Source organism: Rhea pennata, chromosome Z (assembly GCF_028389875.1).
Source record: "Rhea pennata isolate bPtePen1 chromosome Z, bPtePen1.pri, whole genome shotgun sequence".
NCBI classification, from domain to species: domain Eukaryota; kingdom Metazoa; phylum Chordata; class Aves; order Rheiformes; family Rheidae; genus Rhea; species Rhea pennata.
This window is the reverse complement of record NC_084702.1, coordinates 64,720,453-64,738,546: the sequence shown is the minus strand read 5'-3', so window position 1 is coordinate 64,738,546 and position 18,094 is coordinate 64,720,453. Positions and strand designations below refer to the sequence as shown.

The 18,094-nt window shown below is 45.9% G+C and overlaps 1 protein-coding gene across 1 annotated transcript; it reads left to right on the top strand.

Moving 5' to 3' along the window:
• Nucleotides 1-572: 572 nt before the first annotated feature.
• Nucleotides 573-11,000, top strand: ISL1 (ISL LIM homeobox 1). Its single transcript, XM_062600052.1, has 6 exons — nucleotides 573-628; nucleotides 1,466-1,655; nucleotides 4,557-4,816; nucleotides 6,776-7,062; nucleotides 8,504-8,671; nucleotides 10,884-11,000. The coding sequence occupies exons 1-6, from the start codon at nucleotides 601-603 to the stop codon at nucleotides 10,998-11,000; spliced, it is 1,050 nt and encodes a 349-aa protein (XP_062456036.1). The 5' UTR covers nucleotides 573-600.
• The last annotated feature ends 7,094 nt before the right edge of the window (nucleotides 11,001-18,094 follow it).

Below are 18,094 nucleotides of genomic sequence, written 5' to 3'. Positions count from 1 at the left end.
GAAATACAAATGAGGAGCGAAAAAAAAAAAGTTGCCTCCGCGAGCCCGAGCCGGGGCCGCCGGGGCGCGAGACGCTGAAATATGATAATGAGAACAGCTGCGCCGCGCCGCCCGCAGCCAATGGGCGCCGCGCGGGCGTGACGTCCCCGCGCCTGACGTCAGGCCAATGGCGAGCGGGCTGAGTTGGAGCAGAGAAGTTTGAGTAAGAGATAAGGGCGAGGCGAGTGCCCGGGCGAGCAGCGCCGAGTCCGGCACCGCCGCCGAGCCGCGCCGCGCCGAGCCCCGCCGAGCCCCGCCGAGCCCCGCCGAGCCCCGAGCCCCGCCGCCGAGCCCCGCCGCCGAGCCGAGCCGAGCCCCGCTGCTGCCGCCGCCCTGACAGCGTCTCCCGCCTCCGTCGTGGTGGCGGCGGCGGCGCTTTTTCTCCCCCTCCTTTTTTTTTTTTCCCTTTTTTTTTTCATTTCAAGTCTCTATTTTTTTTCTTTTGTTGTTATTATTATTGCTACTTTTTTTTTTTCTTAGCGACAGCTCTCAAATCTACTTTGGGGTCTTAAAACGAAACCCTACACCATTTCACTGTGGACATTACACCCTCTTACAGATATGGGAGACATGGGAGACCCACCAAAAAGTAAGGCGGAATTTTTACCGTTGTTGGAATAAATGTGCTGTCTATTGTAATCGTCTCAGGCAGGCGAACTGCTAAAGAGCCGAACTTCATTTGAATGGTAGAGAAGGTGCCTTTGTTGCCATGCCTGCATGCTTGCTGTGTTTTAACCTCGTAGCCTCGTATGTTAATAGCCTGGGCTCCTGCTCCATTTTAAAGTTTGGGGAGCCGGCAGGATCTTAATGGGATCACCAGCCACGGAGCCTTAAATTCCCTTCGTGCTTGACTGCGGTGAGGCTGTCTGACTATCCAGCACCTAGTCCGTCTAGGGGAATTAGCATTAGGCTTGCAAAAGAGAGCAAGTGACAACCGTAATGATGCTTGTTCTTGCTGGCAGGCTCGAGTCCGTCTTGTATGGCAAAGGGCTGAATGGGAAGCGCACCCAGCCACGCGTTCACCGTTTTCAATCAGAGCCTCTTGAAAACGAAATCAAACGTATAGATACTCTCTTCGTAGGGAAAGGAGTCCAAGCCAAGAAACAATAAAATAAAAAAATAAAACAACGAGGGAGTTTGGAGTTTTGATTCCGTGCAAGGCTTGCGAAAGGAGGACCTTCACCTCGAAGACTGTTCACATCTACATTTTAACATATGTTCCGCCTCCTTTCTAAACGAGGCGAGGTTTCGATGGCACATTTCAATTACCATCCGAAAGTGTAATATTCTCTCTCTCTCTCTCTTTTTTTTTTTTAAAAAAAAAAAAACTCCCAGAGTACGCCCTATAAGGGAACAACACTAAAAGTGTGTTTATCTCTGTAGGAGAGTAAACGGTTAGTCAATCATGTATTTATTTTCATTTCAGAAAAACGTCTGATTTCCCTATGTGTTGGTTGCGGCAATCAAATTCACGATCAGTATATTCTGAGGGTTTCTCCGGATTTGGAATGGCATGCGGCGTGTTTGAAGTGTGCAGAGTGTAATCAGTATTTGGACGAGACCTGTACGTGCTTTGTTAGGGATGGCAAAACCTACTGTAAAAGAGATTATATCAGGTACGCCATTTATGTTGTTTAATTATTCGGTGAGATTTTTTTTTTTAACTTTATAAATCAGAGAGGTAGGAAGAGGAAAAATACTGAGGAAGAGGGTGAAAGGGCAATTGTTATATTTTGAAGTGAATGCCCCACAGGTAAACAGATGGGGGGGAGTTCGAGGAGTCAAGTTTTTAATTGCATAAATTGAAATGCGATTCTCTGTATAAATAAAAACGCATTCAGAAACAGCTAGTGACTGTCTGGGACTCTCTGAGGATTTTGGCAATGTATGCGGTAACAAAGTGGGGAATCGTATGAAACAATGTTTTCACTAGTGTAGATATTATGAGCACCACGGAACGCTTTTAAACACAACCTGAGAAATGCATCTATGTGTTTTACAAAGGCACAATGGCATTCATAGGAAAGGCACTTCAAGCATGTATGGTGTAAAAATAAATACATGGGCAAGCATACCTATATAAACTAGGCCAATAAAAAACAACAACAAAACAAAAACAAAGCCGAAGTTCCTTTTAAAAGGAAGGATCCATTTACGGGAAGGTTAAAACCTGGTCCGAAATGTTTCTTCTCTAAAATAACTGACATTTAATCTTTTTAAATATTAACCCCTTTGGTGATATCTGACTGCCTTTTCTTTCTTATCTTATCTGTACTGATGAATTAGACAGAGCAGATCAAATTGCCCATCATCTGTTCGCGAACAATTGGGTATATTTAGATAATGGAACCGCTTCCTTCCTCACATTAAAATCTGGTAACTGATAAAATGTGAGAGTTGCCAATCCTGACACTATAGAGAAACCAAAGCAGGAATTTCGAGTGTGTTTATTATTTGTACTCCCGGGTCATGGTGATCGGTTTTAGTATCGTCTACTGGGTTTGCCAAACCAGAACTTTGCATTGAGGTGTGGGCACTACTTTGTTTACAGAAAGTTTCAGGAGCAAATATTTCCCACCTAAAGCACCTTTCTAATTTCATTGTAATTCTGGCTAGAAATAAAGAAAATCTGTTCTTCTCCATTGCACAATTCACAAGCAGATCTTTCCATTAAGCTATATTGTGAGATTATTCCCAAAGCTTTATTATGATGAAAAACAACCCACTCTCTTTTTGCATTACTTTTTAAGTGCACTTTGGAGTGGTACTTAAATGTCGTCCTTTCACTAATTTCGAAAGAAAGGAACAGTTTGGGACAGAAACTACCTCTTGCAAGAATTAAGCACACGTTATTCAAACAAAAAACTCACAACTTCTAAAGTTTCTGCACAATAAGTTTTGTTTGCTACAATATTTAAAGCAAGAGATATACTATGTGCAAGTCCACTTTGAATGAGACTCTGACCTAATATATAATTGTCAGACGTGGGTAATTCCCACTCCCAATTTTTGTACCTATTAATTCATAGGCTTGGCGATGACTCTATTCTTTTGCGGTTTAGCCGTCTTTTTTTTTTTTCCACAGAACGTTATAATTTGGAAGTTGGTATGTCTGAACATATGCTGAGTGCTGCTCTATAGACAAAAGCTCTAAATATGCGCCTAAATAAACATCCGTACCCACAAGTATATATCTCACACTGTATCTTCACTAATAAAGTGGAGAGCGGTGTATATGAATATTAGTTCAATTTTAAGAGCAGCTTTTGGGGGTTGTGTGGGCTGCCTGCGTGTGTGTGTGTGTTTGTATGTGTGTATATACGTTTACTTGTGGAATGATGTTAATTTCACTTAATATCAAGGAAGTTGGCTGAGGAATATTCGGTGGAAGCCGAGGCTGTGCAGCTCTAGGAAAGCGAACTGGAGCATTTTCTGGTGTTCCTCTACTGATGGGTGAACTGTCCGCCCCCCCCCCATCCCAACACACACTCCAGCGTGTAACCCCAGAAACCCCTTATTTGCTATGTAGAGTTTTCAAGGAGAAGTTTCCCTTTCATTCGTGCCGGAAGGCTTGAGCTCTCGGTTCAAGGTGGGAGCGTGCAGCAGGAAGGGAGAAGGAGTTGGAAGGTTGAATTATGAGAAGGTTGGTAAAGCCAAAGCGCTGAAAATGCATTTTAGCAAGGGGGCGGGGGAAGGCGAGTTACACTAGTATAAATGTGAGTGTGCATATATGTATACGTGTGTATGTGTGTGTGTGCGCGCCTTTATTTGCATATAGAAAAAAACATAGTGGAAAAAGGGTGATGGGAAGAGTCGTGGTCCCTAGCAGAGCCACCTCTGCTGCGCCCTGGGGAGAGAGCGGCCGGGACCGCGAGCGTGCCTGCAGCGGCACAAGTCCTGAGCGCGCTCCGCACAGAAACAACAGCATTTCGCGAGGCTAGCATATCTGTGTGAGGGAAAGCAATGTCATGGTCTGTCAGCTCTTGCCTTTCCCCATTGTACCCGGGCGGTTTGGTTCAGTTCTGGGCTAGGCTAGGTCGGGACCGTCCGCCGTGCCGAAGGCAGAGAGAGGGCAGGGATGTCCCCTCGCCTTGGGCAACCTGGGCTCTGGGGTGAGAGGAAAAGGGGACTTTCGGGTTTTGTGTTTCTCCTCCTCTCTTTCTCCTTCCACTCCCGCCGCTCCCTTCCTTCCCCGTCTCTGCTCCCCGGGGTGTCCGGATCCCCGCTGCCCTTCACGGCAGGGGGATCTGGGCACTGGCAGTAACTGCATTCGTTTTATTCCCTTCCCCTCCTGGCTTCTGTATTTTAAAGGCTTGTTTAACTAGTGAGCTGCGTGTGGCGCGTCTAAGTGGGGCCACGGGGCTGCCCATGAGTGGGAGTGAAAACCTCTCTCTTTCGTTTTTCCCCTTTCTTTCTTTCTCCCCCCCTCCCGCCCCCTCCCTCGCCCTCCCCTTCCCCCTCCCGTGCTCTCCCTCCTTCCCTCCCTTCTTCTGCTCTCTGGGCCGGGCCCTGCTCAGGTTATACGGCATCAAGTGCGCCAAGTGCAGCATCGGCTTCAGCAAGAATGACTTCGTGATGCGCGCCCGCTCCAAGGTGTACCACATCGAGTGCTTCCGCTGCGTGGCCTGCAGCCGCCAGCTCATCCCCGGCGATGAATTCGCGCTGCGGGAGGACGGCCTCTTCTGCCGGGCGGACCACGACGTGGTGGAGAGGGCCAGCCTGGGCGCGGGGGACCCCCTCAGCCCCCTGCACCCCGCCAGACCGCTGCAGATGGCAGGTACTGCCCCGGCCCGCCTGGCCCCGGTCCCGCCGCGGGGCCCTGCGCTGCCCGGCGCGGCGCGGTGCGGTGCGGTGCCTTGCGGGCAGCCCCATCGGCGCGGGCACCTCCGCCCGCGCCGGCTCTGCCTGCGGCAGCGCCCGTGTGCCCGGACGGAGCCGGCCCCGGCGCCCCGCGGCGGCCCCTGCGCGGGTGCGCGCATCCCACGCCGCGGCTGAGCTGGGCGCACGGCGCTGGCCGGCGCCGCGGGGTCCTGCCGAGACCCGCGTGCCCCCCCCCCCAGCAGGGCGCAGGGTGCCTCAGTTTCCCCCTCGGAACCCGGGAGGGCTGGAAGCCAGATCCGTTGTCATTCAGCTCCGCGGAGCGTGTGGAAAAGCTGTTTTAAGCACTGGTGGAAGCGGAGTCCGAAAAGAGATAGACTTCATAACTACAGGCGAGCACTCAGGCTGTAATTTAAAACTGTCAACAAGCTAATCTTCAGTAATTGCCTTTTAAAGCGACTCTGCCTTCTTGAAACGTATTGTGTGATTTGATGAGAATTGCTTCTTAAAACTCAGCATTGTTACTTCAAACTCGACCCACCTTATAAGTCTACTTACACTTTTAGTTCTCGACATGTTCGTTAGATGCTCAGAGAGGTTTAGCTTTAGGGAAAAGCACGTTTCTCACAGGCAGATAAGCTTAGACAAAACAAGGATGGCAGCGAATATTGCTGTGCAAGTAACTGTAACTAGAAAAGTTATTTACAAACACAGCCATGTTTAAACGGGCACGTTTATCGCTTCTGAGCTACTTTCAAGTAGCGTATCTTTGTACAGCAAAAAATCACGTAGTTGATCGGTACAGAATTTTAGAGAGATTGTGCATGCTCCCAGCAGCGTGTTTGTGCACGTCTCAGAAAGGCATATGTGTCTGCAGGTACAACACTTCTAATATCTGAAGTATTCTTATTGTCTTCATAAAACTTATTATTAGAGAAGTCGAGACCCATCTGTACAAAACTGAACACCTTTGAATATTAGTCAGTCAAGCTTTAAGGAAAAAAAAACAGTGTTTTTATTTTTCCCTTGACTGGGTCAAATTACATCTAGATAGCTATAGCTCCCTAATACACTGAAGAACAGCAGAATCACACGAATATATTTAGCTCTTGATGTGACATTGCCCGTTGATTTGCATTGCTTGAGGATTTCCATGAGTTGCTAGGCTTGCTTCCCCTTTAAAAAATTGGCTAAACATTCATATTTTTTAAGCGTTCATCAAAAGTTGACACACATTCACCTGGCACCTTCGCTTTCTAAAATAGACCTCTGCCTCCCGAGATCTCGGATATGGATGTCTCACGAGATTTTCTACCACGATCACGGGTTGTGAATTGGGTCTTTCTGGCTTTTTTTTTTTTTTTTTTTTTTTTTTTTGATTTGATTTGAAAGCATCAAACTGCTGGAAGCTGTTGCACGTTATTGTAGCCTCTAGCAAAACTGAATTAGATGCAGCATGCAGGAAACAGACTCGAATTAAGATTAATTTTAAAAGTATTCTTTTTATTAATTTTCCGGCCAAAAATCTTTTTTGGTGATTTGTCATGAAATAAGTACACAAATTCCTCCCCCTCTTTTCCTAGCGCATGCACACTTCAGTGATCTCTCCCTCCCCTGTCAAAGCTCATACAGGTTCAAGCTTCTGTCATTAAGGGTTTTCTTTTGGGGGGTGGTTTGTTTTTGTAAATTAATTATCTCTGAAGTCAGAAATGTCAGCCCTGTCACTCCACTGGCGCATAAAGAAGAGGAGGCTGCAGGAGCTCCGATGGAGCTGACTGCTTGATAGCCTTTGCAAGAGGGTTCATCATCCCCCCCCCCAACTGCCTCCTCTTTACCACCCGCTTAAATCCAGAGCCTCTGCAGACTCCCTGCCTTCTTCTTATGGGGATCCTGTTCCTTTCTTGCCCTTCCCTTACAGCAGAACCTATCTCTGCCAGACAGCCAGCTCTGCGACCCCACGTCCACAAGCAGCCCGAGAAGACCACCCGAGTCCGGACTGTCCTTAATGAAAAACAGCTTCACACCTTGAGGACCTGCTACGCTGCCAACCCCAGACCTGACGCGCTCATGAAAGAGCAACTGGTAGAAATGACTGGCCTCAGCCCGAGGGTCATCAGGGTTTGGTTTCAAAACAAGCGATGCAAGGACAAAAAAAGGAGCATTATGATGAAGCAACTTCAGCAACAGCAACCCAATGACAAAACTGTAAGTGGCTTCAGCCTCTGACCCGTACGCAGCCTTCCTTCCCGAAGGAGAAACGCGTAGGCTAAGTCCAGCCTGGCCTACCTTTGGGGGCAGGTTTGACGCTTTTGATTTTGTGGGAGCTCCGCTAAAACAAACAACATAATACAGCTTAAATATTATCTGTTTGTTCTGTTATCGGTGCAATTAAAGCAGACCACAGCGAAAAGCCGATATAGGCGGCTCAAGCGAACACGTCTTTTTGTGGGGCTGAGGAGTCGGTGTGGATTAGACTAACTTCTCTGCAGCATGCATTGTGCCCTGCAGAGCTTTGGGGATGTAATAAGCCTAGCCTTGTGTAATATTTATACTGCAAATGCAAAGGACTCCTTGAGGGGAAAAAGACGCATTCGCTCTCTTCAATGGTTTTACACAGGAGTAAACCCAGAAATAAAACCCAGGAGTAAACGTGAAATCTGATGTTTTTTCTTAGCGCTTTATATCCTGTAATCTGTATCTGTGTGTCTGTCAGTGCACGTACTGTAGAAAAAGAGGAATGCGATAGAAAGGTTTGGATTTATCATCGTGCGTAGAGATTATTTATGTATAGTTGTCGCCTAGAAATATTGAATTCTTGTCGTGAGTATTCGCGCGTGGCACAAATAAGCAGAGAGCACTGGATTCAGCATAACAACCTGGCTGTCTCCATTTTAAAACAACTTTTTTTTTTCTGTTGTTTTTAGCCCACTTGAAGAGTCTGTTATTCTCCCTCTGTATATTGACTGACCTGGGAATGACTATTAATTCATAAGGCTGCCTAGTTAAGTGGAATTTAAGGAGTTTCATTTTACCCTGTTGGAATGCAATAAAACATGATGTTATTAACTCGCCTGAACAATATATTCGTCGAGGCTTGGAGTTATTTTGTACACAGTGGCCGTACCACAGGGCATACTGGGAGGGCTGAGGTTTTCTTTTTTCCGTATGTTTTTCTTTTTTGAAAGAGAGCGGTACTAACGTACCCCAGGTTTACCGTACAGTGGATATATGATCCAGTTAAGGTCACGCAGAACAAAACCAGCCTGGATGCAAGATAAAGAGGCGGCATGATTAACCATTTCTTGTGCCGAGCCGTGCGCCGGCAGCCAAGATAGAGTGCTCATGCTTAAGAAGTCTCTTTCACCCCCCCCCCTTTTCTTTTTTTTCTTTTTTTTTTTTTTTTTTTTTTTAATGCCTTGAGAAAAATACGAGGATTAAAGGGAAAAAAAGTAAACTTCCACAGTGATAAATGCAGCGGGTAGAAACAGGCTGACCTAGAACAGAAAAGAGTAAGACATTCACAGCAGATTAACAAAGCAAATACAAGTGACTGTATAGATAAGATAGAAAGCAGTTTATTGACTCAGTGCTTATATACAATAAAGTTAACCAAGCTCATTAACATCTTTTGCTGGGCTGTTTACAGAATATCCAAGGGATGACAGGAACTCCGATGGTGGCTGCTAGTCCTGAGAGACATGATGGTGGTTTACAGGCGAACCCAGTGGAGGTGCAGAGTTACCAGCCGCCTTGGAAAGTACTGAGTGACTTCGCATTGCAGAGTGACATAGATCAACCTGCTTTTCAGCAACTAGTAAGTGTCAGTTCCCAGCCTGAATAGGCCAGTGTCTACCCGGGGGCAGAGCCATTGGGGATTCTCTAAAGCTGACGGATGCCCTCAGAGAGATGAAGCAATTCAGACTAGCCGAGTTTTCCTGAGAGTACGAGGTGGGCATTACGACAATGTAAATGCAGCGAATTCAACAGATTTAGTATGGCTCGATACAAAACCTACCGCAGTCAACAGCAGAGTTCTTGTTGATTTAAGTGGAATCTGGATAAGGCCCGACCCAAGTCTGAAACGAATTCAGCTCCTGAAAACTGAAAGCATCTCTATCCAGAGAATAAAAACATTTGTCATGGATCTTTTAATTTTATATATATTCACGAAAGCATTTCTAAAATTCGACCCCATCCGACAATTACAGCTTTAAAATATAGGATAGATTTTTAAATATGTGATTGCAATGTCAACCTGTGTCCTGTAACCTGTGTCCTTGTCTTCTCACACAAACATGAATAGTTTAATTAAATCGTTGAAATCCTTGTTTTACGCATGTACCTCTGGATATAACATTGTGTAGATATAGATACAGATATATACACACATATATGTATATATATGTAGACTATATATACATAAATATAAAACTGACATATATATGTTGTGCTTCAGAAAGGGAATTGTTAGTGTGTAGTCACATGCAAAAGCCAAACAATATGATGAACTGCCTTAAGCCAAAAGAAAGCAGACATTTTAGAATAAATTCTGTTCTTAACTCACTTCCTTATGCCTACGTCATTTGGCAGCTCATATGGGACCATATCATCTGCAATACTTAGGCCCAACAAGGTGAATTAAGGACAGAAGTTCAACCTTAACTCAATTTCCTGGCCTAAGTGTGTTAAAACCAGATCTTTAAAATAATAAGGTACGTTGTGTATGGTTTTTCAGTGATTCAAAATAATAACTAATGATGCAACATTAATATATAGATCATTTTTTGATCGGTTGGGTGTTTTTCATCAACATGAATTGATACAAAGTAAAGTTTTGTAGCTCTATCAAAAAATGTTTTCAGACCATTTCAGCTTAGTATCCCACTCTTTTCCAGGATTCTCCTCCCCACCTCCCAGCTGTAGGCTGCAGAGTGCTCCCCCCCCCCCCCCCCCAGCACACCGTGCTCACTCACATGCTCTGGAGCACAGCAGCAGGACTGCTTGTAGCATCTTTCCTCTAGAGCAGCCACTGTTTTTCCTGCTTTAATCAAGCTGTCAGGCGGACTCGAGAAAAAACTGATCTCCTTTGGCTGCCTTACTTATTGTGCCTTAACAAACCAGGAGACTAAAAGCTTTGATGCAGTGTTTTCTAAAGAGTAGGTTTAAAAGCAGAATTGAAGGTGGATATCCCAAATACACACATGCATATGGATAGACAGATGGATATGGACATATTTGGGACCTCATATAGACAAATAGTTAAAGAACTGTGGACAGAACAGATAGCTCAGCAACTATTCAAGGTGCTGTTTGCACGTCTCTAATCTGGAAAGGGCCTTAATCACGGGATCTACCAACTAAATAGGTGCCAAGGAATTGCGTGTGGATTAGCCAGGCTTCCCCCTTCAGATCTCTCTTCTCAAGGCTGAGCCCAGACTAATGGGAGCTGTGGGGCATGGTAGGATGGAAAAGCATCACCTTTTTTTATTCAACTGACTCTCATTAGAAAGAGATGCCACTCCTTCCAAAGTACATTTGGACTGAAAGGATGGTTTGTTTAAAGGAAGGTATCTCTCCTCAGGTTTAGTGTTTTATGTGCACAAAAAGGGGAAAAAGTAACCTTGCAGTCTCATGTCAGAAAACACATGAGCTTCTAAATAACTGTCTAGAACATCCTGTTGGGATTGCCACTGTTGCAAGACATGGAAGAGGCCTCCTTAAAATGTTTGTTTGATTATTTACTTGATTTTTCTACCTTTTCCCCCCTAATCTGCTTTCTTCAGTTATTTGACTGAAGGCCTAAGGAAGATTCCAATGAAGTCAGTGGGGAAACTAAATAAAGCAACAAACAGTCACACAGCCTCCTGTTGAGATGCATCAGGCCATTCAGCTGCATGCCTGTGTATTTATTTTTGCAATCTTCTTTGCCTTGCCTGCTACTTTTCTTTGATTGTTACAGTTGTAACAATACTTTTTCTTATTTTTCCTCTTCTTCTTCTTTTTCTTTTTCTTTTTTTTTTTGGCAGGTTAATTTTTCAGAAGGAGGACCTGGTTCCAATTCTACTGGAAGTGAAGTAGCATCAATGTCCTCTCAGCTCCCAGATACACCCAACAGCATGGTAGCCAGTCCTATTGAGGCATGAGGAACATTCATTCAGATTTCTGTTGTTGTTGTTTCTGCCCTTACCCTCACCCCTGTTGGAGAGAGTGGGAAAGTGATCACGCTGGGACTCCGAAATTTAGGGGGAAAATTATTTAACAGCCCTATAACGAGCCTAGCAAAGAACCGCTCCATGAAATGAACGGAGTCTTGTTTGAAGTGACAAGGTAATATGGTAGCAACACTGTGAAGACAATCATGGGATCTTACTAGAATAAATATAAAACAAAAACAAAAACCCACGCTATTCAATGATCAGAGGAGGATGGAAAAGACGTTTTCAAAACGTAGATGATTTGTACTCGTGGATCTCAAAAAAAAGTGAATAAATTCTTTTCAGTTGACTGTACGTCTTAGAGAGAAACCAAGGTAGAGGACTTTCTATCTAGTCCATCCTAATCCGAATGGTGCTGTTTCTGTATTGGTCATTGCCTTGCCAAAAGAAGCTCCAGTAGTTTTTCCATCATCTGGAAAGAGACGATTTAGCCCCGCATTGTTGAAAGATTCATTGCAGGAAGGTGGAGCTGCATTGGTTTGCAATGGGTTTTTTTTGGTTGACTCTTAACAAGGCGTTGTTTCCTGGGTCTCTTATAGCATGTACTGTAGCGGGGTTTTGATTTTTGTTTGGTTGAGATCCATCCTCTATTGAGTCTGAAGTGATTAAAAATAGGTTTTTGAATTCCTCTTTAAGAACCAATTTATAAAAGCATTGCAACAAGGTATACCTCTATTTTGCCACAAAGCGTCTCGGGATTGTGTTTGAAATGTGTCCGTCCAAGAACCGTCCCCTCCCCCAGAGATGTGTATAGTCATTGGTTAAAACGACTGTTTCTCTCTCTCTCTCTCTCTCTCTCTCTCTCTCTCTCCCCCTCTCTCTTTCTCTCTCTCTAGAAATAAAGAGAAAAAAGAAAAAAAAAGAAAAAGAAAAAAAGAAAAAATCCACCCTATTTGTTTGCTCTTGCATTGCAAAATTATAAAGTAATTTATTATTTATTATCGGAAGACTTGCCACTTTTCATGTCATTTGACTCTATTTTTTTGTTTGCTGAAGTAAAAGAAAAAAGAAAAAAGAAAAAAAGAAAAGGTTGTACCGTGGTCTTTGAATTATATGTCTAATTCTATGTCGTTTTTGTCCTTTTTTTCCTAAATATTATGTGAAATAAAAGCGCCATATGTAGAATTATTATATCTTCAGGACTATTTCACTAAATAAGCGTTTGGAATAGAGAAAATAATAATAATAATATTAATATTAAATAATGAACAAAGTTCCCTCTTTTAAATATTTACAAGTTAGCAGCTAAAATACCTGAAATAAAATATTGCATGCAAAGCAGGTCGTTATTAAATAAAATCAGTGTGATATTTTATTGCAAGTATTAACGACCAGCTTGTAAATTTCAGTTTCAACAACTGTATCAGGGCTAGTTTGATGCCTTAGCTTTCAATTGATAACATTAGAAGCTCTCTTTCGCCCCCTCATCCCTTGCCCTTAAAAGTGATATTACTCTAGGCATGATCTGACATAATGTTAAGACATCTAAAGAACTGGGAGCTCAGGCTTTTTGCTGAGTTCTATTATTTTTTAAAAAATAATAATAAAAAGAAAGTGCTGTATACCAAAGCCTCGTTGTTGAGATTGTTGAAGTGACCTGTACTTTAAGTATAAGCTCCTGATAAAAGGGACGCTTTTTGCTTAACAAGTCAAGTATGACCATTATTTATCAGTGTCTGCTGTCAAAACGATTGAAAAATGCTGCAGGAGGAATAGGGTTGAGGGGATATTGCTGTGAAATTGCACGATTGGTGTTCCTTATTTTCTGTCGACTTCCCTCTCTTCACTCCCTTTTTTCTTCCTTTTTTAATTTGCAGGGGAGGGGGTGGTGAAAGCTAGAAAGGTGGGCGATTTCTTGGGGAAAAGTAGAAAGGAGAAAAAAAAAACATAGAAAAGGGTTGTTTTTCCTCCAAGCCAAGTGTTCCCTAGTGCTCCAGGCCAGCACAAGACAAAGGCTCGCTTAAAAAAAAAAAAAAAAAAAAAAAAAAAAAAAAAAAAAAAACAAAAAACTAACAACTGGAATATACAGAGATTTTTAGTTTGACAAAGACGAGTTGGTTTGCATGACAGTTACTCCAAAGCCTAATGTTTTCTTAACATAACCTTTTTTTCCCCTCCCTCCTCACCATCTCAGCCCACCCTGAGCAAGCTCAGCTATAGAGACAAACCATTTCGACAGTAGAGAGAAAATAAAAAAGGGTAAAAGTCTAACACAAGGATTTCAATCATCCTGATTAGAAACTGGATTCATTTTGTATGCTCAAGTGTAATACATTTTTGAGTACTTGATAAATATTTAAATAAATATGAAATCTACCTTAAACTGTGTCGCCAGTAACCCTTGTGTTTTCATGCAGGCTCCGAGGCTCGGCACGACGCCGCGGGGGGCGGGAGGGCGCGGGGTGGCGTTTCTGCCCTCTGCGCTAACGCGTGAGTTGTGCGAGCCGTCCGCGCTGGGGGGGGCGGAGGGGGGCTCGGAGCCCCACGCTCGGGGACGGCTCTTTGCCGAAGCCCTGTAAAGCCAGGGCAAAGCCGGGGCCTTTGCATCTGCCCGCAGCCGCGCGGTAGCTACTGCGGGGAGGGCGCGGACGCGCGCCGCGGACCTGCGCGCCGGCTGCGCGCCCGGGGCCGCCGTGCCGCGCTTCAGCGCCGCGCAGCAATGTGTGCCGGCGGCCGCGCAGGCGGGAGAGCTTAATTTCGGCCCTCGCCTCGGGTGCCCGTGCGAGCCCCGCGCTGCGGAGCCCAGGCCGCGCCCGCCACGCGCAAAGCGGCGCCTCTGCCGGCGCGGCGTCGGGGCGCTTGCGGCAACCTGCTGCCCGACGTGAGGCTCAAACGCGCCACTGATCCCCGCCACCGCGTTGCGGGGAGGAAGGGTCCCCGGCCTTGCGCGGGGCTGGGGCCGCGGAGCGCGGGGCTGCGCGGGCCGGGCGCGCCGTCGCGGCGCTGCGGCGGCGGGCGGCCCGCCGGGAGGCAGCCGCCGGGGCTTGGGGCTGGCAGCGTGGCTTCTCGCTGCTCTTCCGAAATGCCTCGGCGCGTCCGCGGGGAGCTGCAGCCGCGCTCTGCTTTCTCGGCTCTGGGCGAAAGCCCCCGGCTCTGCCCGCTCCCTCCCCGGGATATCTGCGCTTCCAGCCAGACCCGTGTCAGCCCTTCTGCCGACCCCCCGGCTGCCCCCAGCCTCCCGCCGCAGCGCCGCGCCCTCGGGGCTGCCGCGCATCTCGCGGGCTCTCCGCGGCGCCCTGCGCCCGCGCGCACCTCCCCGGCGGCCCACCCCGCAGACCTGCCGCCGGCTTTCACCCACGGGCTCAGGCGTTACTTCTTTTCTATCCTTCCCCCATTTTTTCCCCCATGAAACCTCGTTTTATTTTATTTATTTTGAGGAATTCTTTTTTTTAGGTCCTTTTTTTCGTGTATTTGTGGCATACATACATACATACATACATATATATATATATATATATATATATATATATATATATATATATTTCTTCTATGCTCCTCCCCCCCAACATTGACAGTTACCTGCTGTGGAAAAAACAGAGGCAAATTTTTGAGCAGTCTCTCCTATAGTATGTTCAGGAAAACACCCCTCATGAACTAGGGCAGCAGGATTAGTGCAAGCGGGAGAAAATATCATGCGGTTTCTATGCATGTCCCTACACTGTTCGTTCTTTTGGATACGGGGGAGGGCGACAATTAACTATGCGCCCTGGTTTTCTTCTTGCTGCAGCCTCTCTTAATAATAACAAATAAGCTCTCCTAAGGACCGCTATAATTTCTTTGTGAATTTTGTTTGTATACACAGAGACCAATATTCAAATTCTTCTCATTTCAATATTTGCATCAGGTTAATTAGCCCTCAGCATCTCCAGCCAATTTAGAAGGGAAATGCAGAAGAGCTGGGAGCTGTGAATTCCAGCGATGTCAAACATCTCCACGGTAAGCACTTGACTTTATATACATATGGATAGATAGGTAGGTAGGTAGGTAGATGGATTCACGTTACGTCATTTATAAGTGGACAGGAGGGAAGAAATCGGAGCAGCTCCTCCGCGTTATCAGTTCAAGGAGGGCTCGCTCACACTTTTGCAAAACTCCCGCAGCTTCAGTGCCTGAAAGCCCGAAACGGCACAGATCTGGGTTCCTGGGAAAGTAAGACCGGAGGGTTTTAACGATAAAAGTCACGTGCTCAGTGCTGCCTGGGCGCTTGCAGTCCTTAAACTGTTTTACAATACGCGGTCCCGCTGCTGGGCGCTTTGGGTGCTTCAGCGGAGCTGTAAGTAGTTAATAGAGGGGCTGGAAAGAGATCCTGTTTACTGATTGTTTCTGATTGTTGTTTTCTTGATAACAGAGCAAGCCACTGAAAGACTGTTTGAGCTCAGGCGCCACAAACATAAACTTAACAGCTCCCAGTGTGCCGGGCCCCGCTGGAGGATCACTCCACACCTCCCGGGACTCGCGGAGCGCGGCGGGGAGGGCGGCTCGCCTCTGTGCCGAGCTGGCCGTGCAGCGCGGTAGACGCTGTCATTAACCAGAGCACAGGATGCAAAATTAATCGGCGTGTTCCCAGAGCCTCTTATCTGAACTGCAGCTTTGGCCAGGGTCTGTGAGATGCACTTTGCAGCATCCAAGATGAGAAAGAGTATGAGGCTTTTACATGAGGTTGCTGTTTCATTTTATTGAATTTTCTGTCCGCGGCTGAGCGTCACCACACAAGTGCTCTGGGCTTGTTTGGGGCGAGAGAGGGAGGGGAGGGGAGCGGAGCGGCGTCGCGCCCTGCGCTGCCTCCCAGCCAGCGGCGCCGGGCCGGGCCGGGCCCGGCAGGACCCGGCACCGGCTTCGCAAGGCAGCCGGGCTCTCTGCTGTTGTGGCTGAATCGATTATCTGAGGCTCCGGATTTCTCCTGGGGGGGTTAGGGGAGTGGAGAAGGAAGGAGAAAGGTTGCAAAACAGGATTCTTGCTGGAGTCTGTCTTTGCTTTTTTGTTTTCTTTTCTCCCGGCAGACAAAACAAGGCAAGGTGTGTTTGTGGGAGAGAGAGGGGGTGGAAAGGTTTTCCAGAAATAAGTGACACGAACCAAACCAGAGCTCGACTCCTATCTCCGGGCAGACCTCGAACGGCAATAGGAAGAGGAAAACAGGGTGTTACTGTGGCTTTTCTTTGGGAGGGCTGTTCAGGTCGGTAGATCTCCAAGGCTAATCCAAACAACCCGTTTGACTTGTGAGGTCCGAAGTCTAGACAGAGCTGGTGGCTCGGCGGCTCCTTATCTGGGTTTGGAATCAGCCAAAAGAGACTTTTCTTAATGTCCACAGCAGCACTAGGATCTGCCAGGGCCAGGGAGCCACCGCACCTCACAGACAGGACAACAAATACAGCCACCACCTGGAGGCTTTACAGCCCGCTTTGTTGTTGCAGCGGCGAGCGCTGCGCGGCCGGCGGCTGCGGCCCTGCCTGCCCTCCGCCGCCGCCGCGCTTGGCGAGCCCCTCGCAGCCCCGCGGCCAGACGCACCCGGTGCCTCCAAGGCAGCTGCCCCTGTCGGTCCCCGGGGCGCCCACTGCACGGGGAGGATGTGGCAGTGGGCGCTCGAGCCCGGCCCTGGTCAAGAGCAGTGGTGTGTTTTTTGGATTTTTTTTCCCCTTGGTTTTATTAGTATATTTTTTTTTCATTTGAAGTTGTGTAGAGAACGAAAAAAATATCCCAACTCGCTCATCTGCACGAACATTAAGGAACGATCGAAGCAAATCAATTAAGAGAGAGGAAGTCAGTTTAGATACAAGATCTTCTTTGGGAGCAGAAAATTGCCTTCTGTATTAGTCTCTTTATGCTGGGTGTGTGGATACTGCAGGCTGTAAAGCTTGTTTGATGCAGTTCAGATCAATAAAAGCATTTAACTCAATAGCAAGCAGCGTTTTGGAAAGTAGGGAGAAAGAGGCATCTTTCGGTTGGATGTCACTCTTTCTATTTATTCATTTGTTTTCTTGAGTTTTCAGCTCTTGGCGTGTTGAGCTGGTAGATGTAGGATTTCCAGGTTTCTGAATAGTGAGTGAGCCCATCCACTGTCTCTGCTGTTTCCCTACTGTAACATCAGACGGTTTGCAGTGAATCTGAATGATTCCTCTCCAAAATCTGTGCTTTTTCTCAGTGCGGTTGAGTTCAGGGCCATCATACTGCATTCTGGAAGAAAGGAAGCTGATTGCTGTAACTATGATGCACTGATATGCTATTTGCAGCAGATATTGTAATTGAGTCTGCTAATGTGGAATTATGAAATTTGCCAGTGGGTAAGACTCTTTCTCTCTGCAATTTAGAAGGTTTGTGGTTTGCGGGTAAGTGCTGTTTTCTAGATTTAGTAGTTGCAAATTTCTTTGTGTACAGAGCAAATTATATTGCAAAGCTTTTGTAATAATTTTCCATCAAACATATTTAAAGCATTTTAAACTCCCAATAACTCAGGGAATTCAGGATCAAGAGAGCAACACTTCCCCAGGAAAGGAATCTTAACGATGATCATGGTACTCCTCTTTTTCTTTTTCTTTTTTTTTCTCATGGGTAAAACTTAGTGTTTATTTTTATCTGTCACAAATACAAGGTGTTGTTTGAAATGTGTTAAACTTAGCAGGTATATAGAGATAATACTGACGTGTCAGTGTGCATGATAAAGTAAAATATGGTGGGAATTAACTTGAAAAGTTTATGAAAGCTTTAACTACAGCCCATAAATTAACCTATTTCTTTTTGCAAAGATACGATGCTATGTAGAAGATCTTATATATGACAATTAAAAAAAATACTCCAGTATTTGGAGTCCAAACACTTTTTCTCCAAATTGAGGACACAAGCTGAGGTTCCACTCCTGGAAAAGCTGACTGTAAGTAATCTGAACTATTTAATATTAGATAACTGTAATAAATCAGGAATTGCAGGAGCAGACTTTATAATTACACAGTTTTCTGTGAAGCTAGTAGAAGTTTTGCTGCTAACCTGTCATGAAGCAGGAGTGCACAGCACTCAGGGGCAGAGTCCAG

Coding starts and splice junctions, on each gene's coding strand:
- ISL1 (XM_062600052.1), top strand. CDS start 601: ATGGGAGACATGGGAGACCCACCAAAAA. Junction 1,656..4,556: donor TGTAAAAGAGATTATATCAG/GTACGCCATTTA, acceptor GGCCCTGCTCAG/GTTATACGGCATCAAGTGCG. Junction 8,672..10,883: donor AACCTGCTTTTCAGCAACTA/GTAAGTGTCAGT, acceptor TTTTTTTGGCAG/GTTAATTTTTCAGAAGGAGG.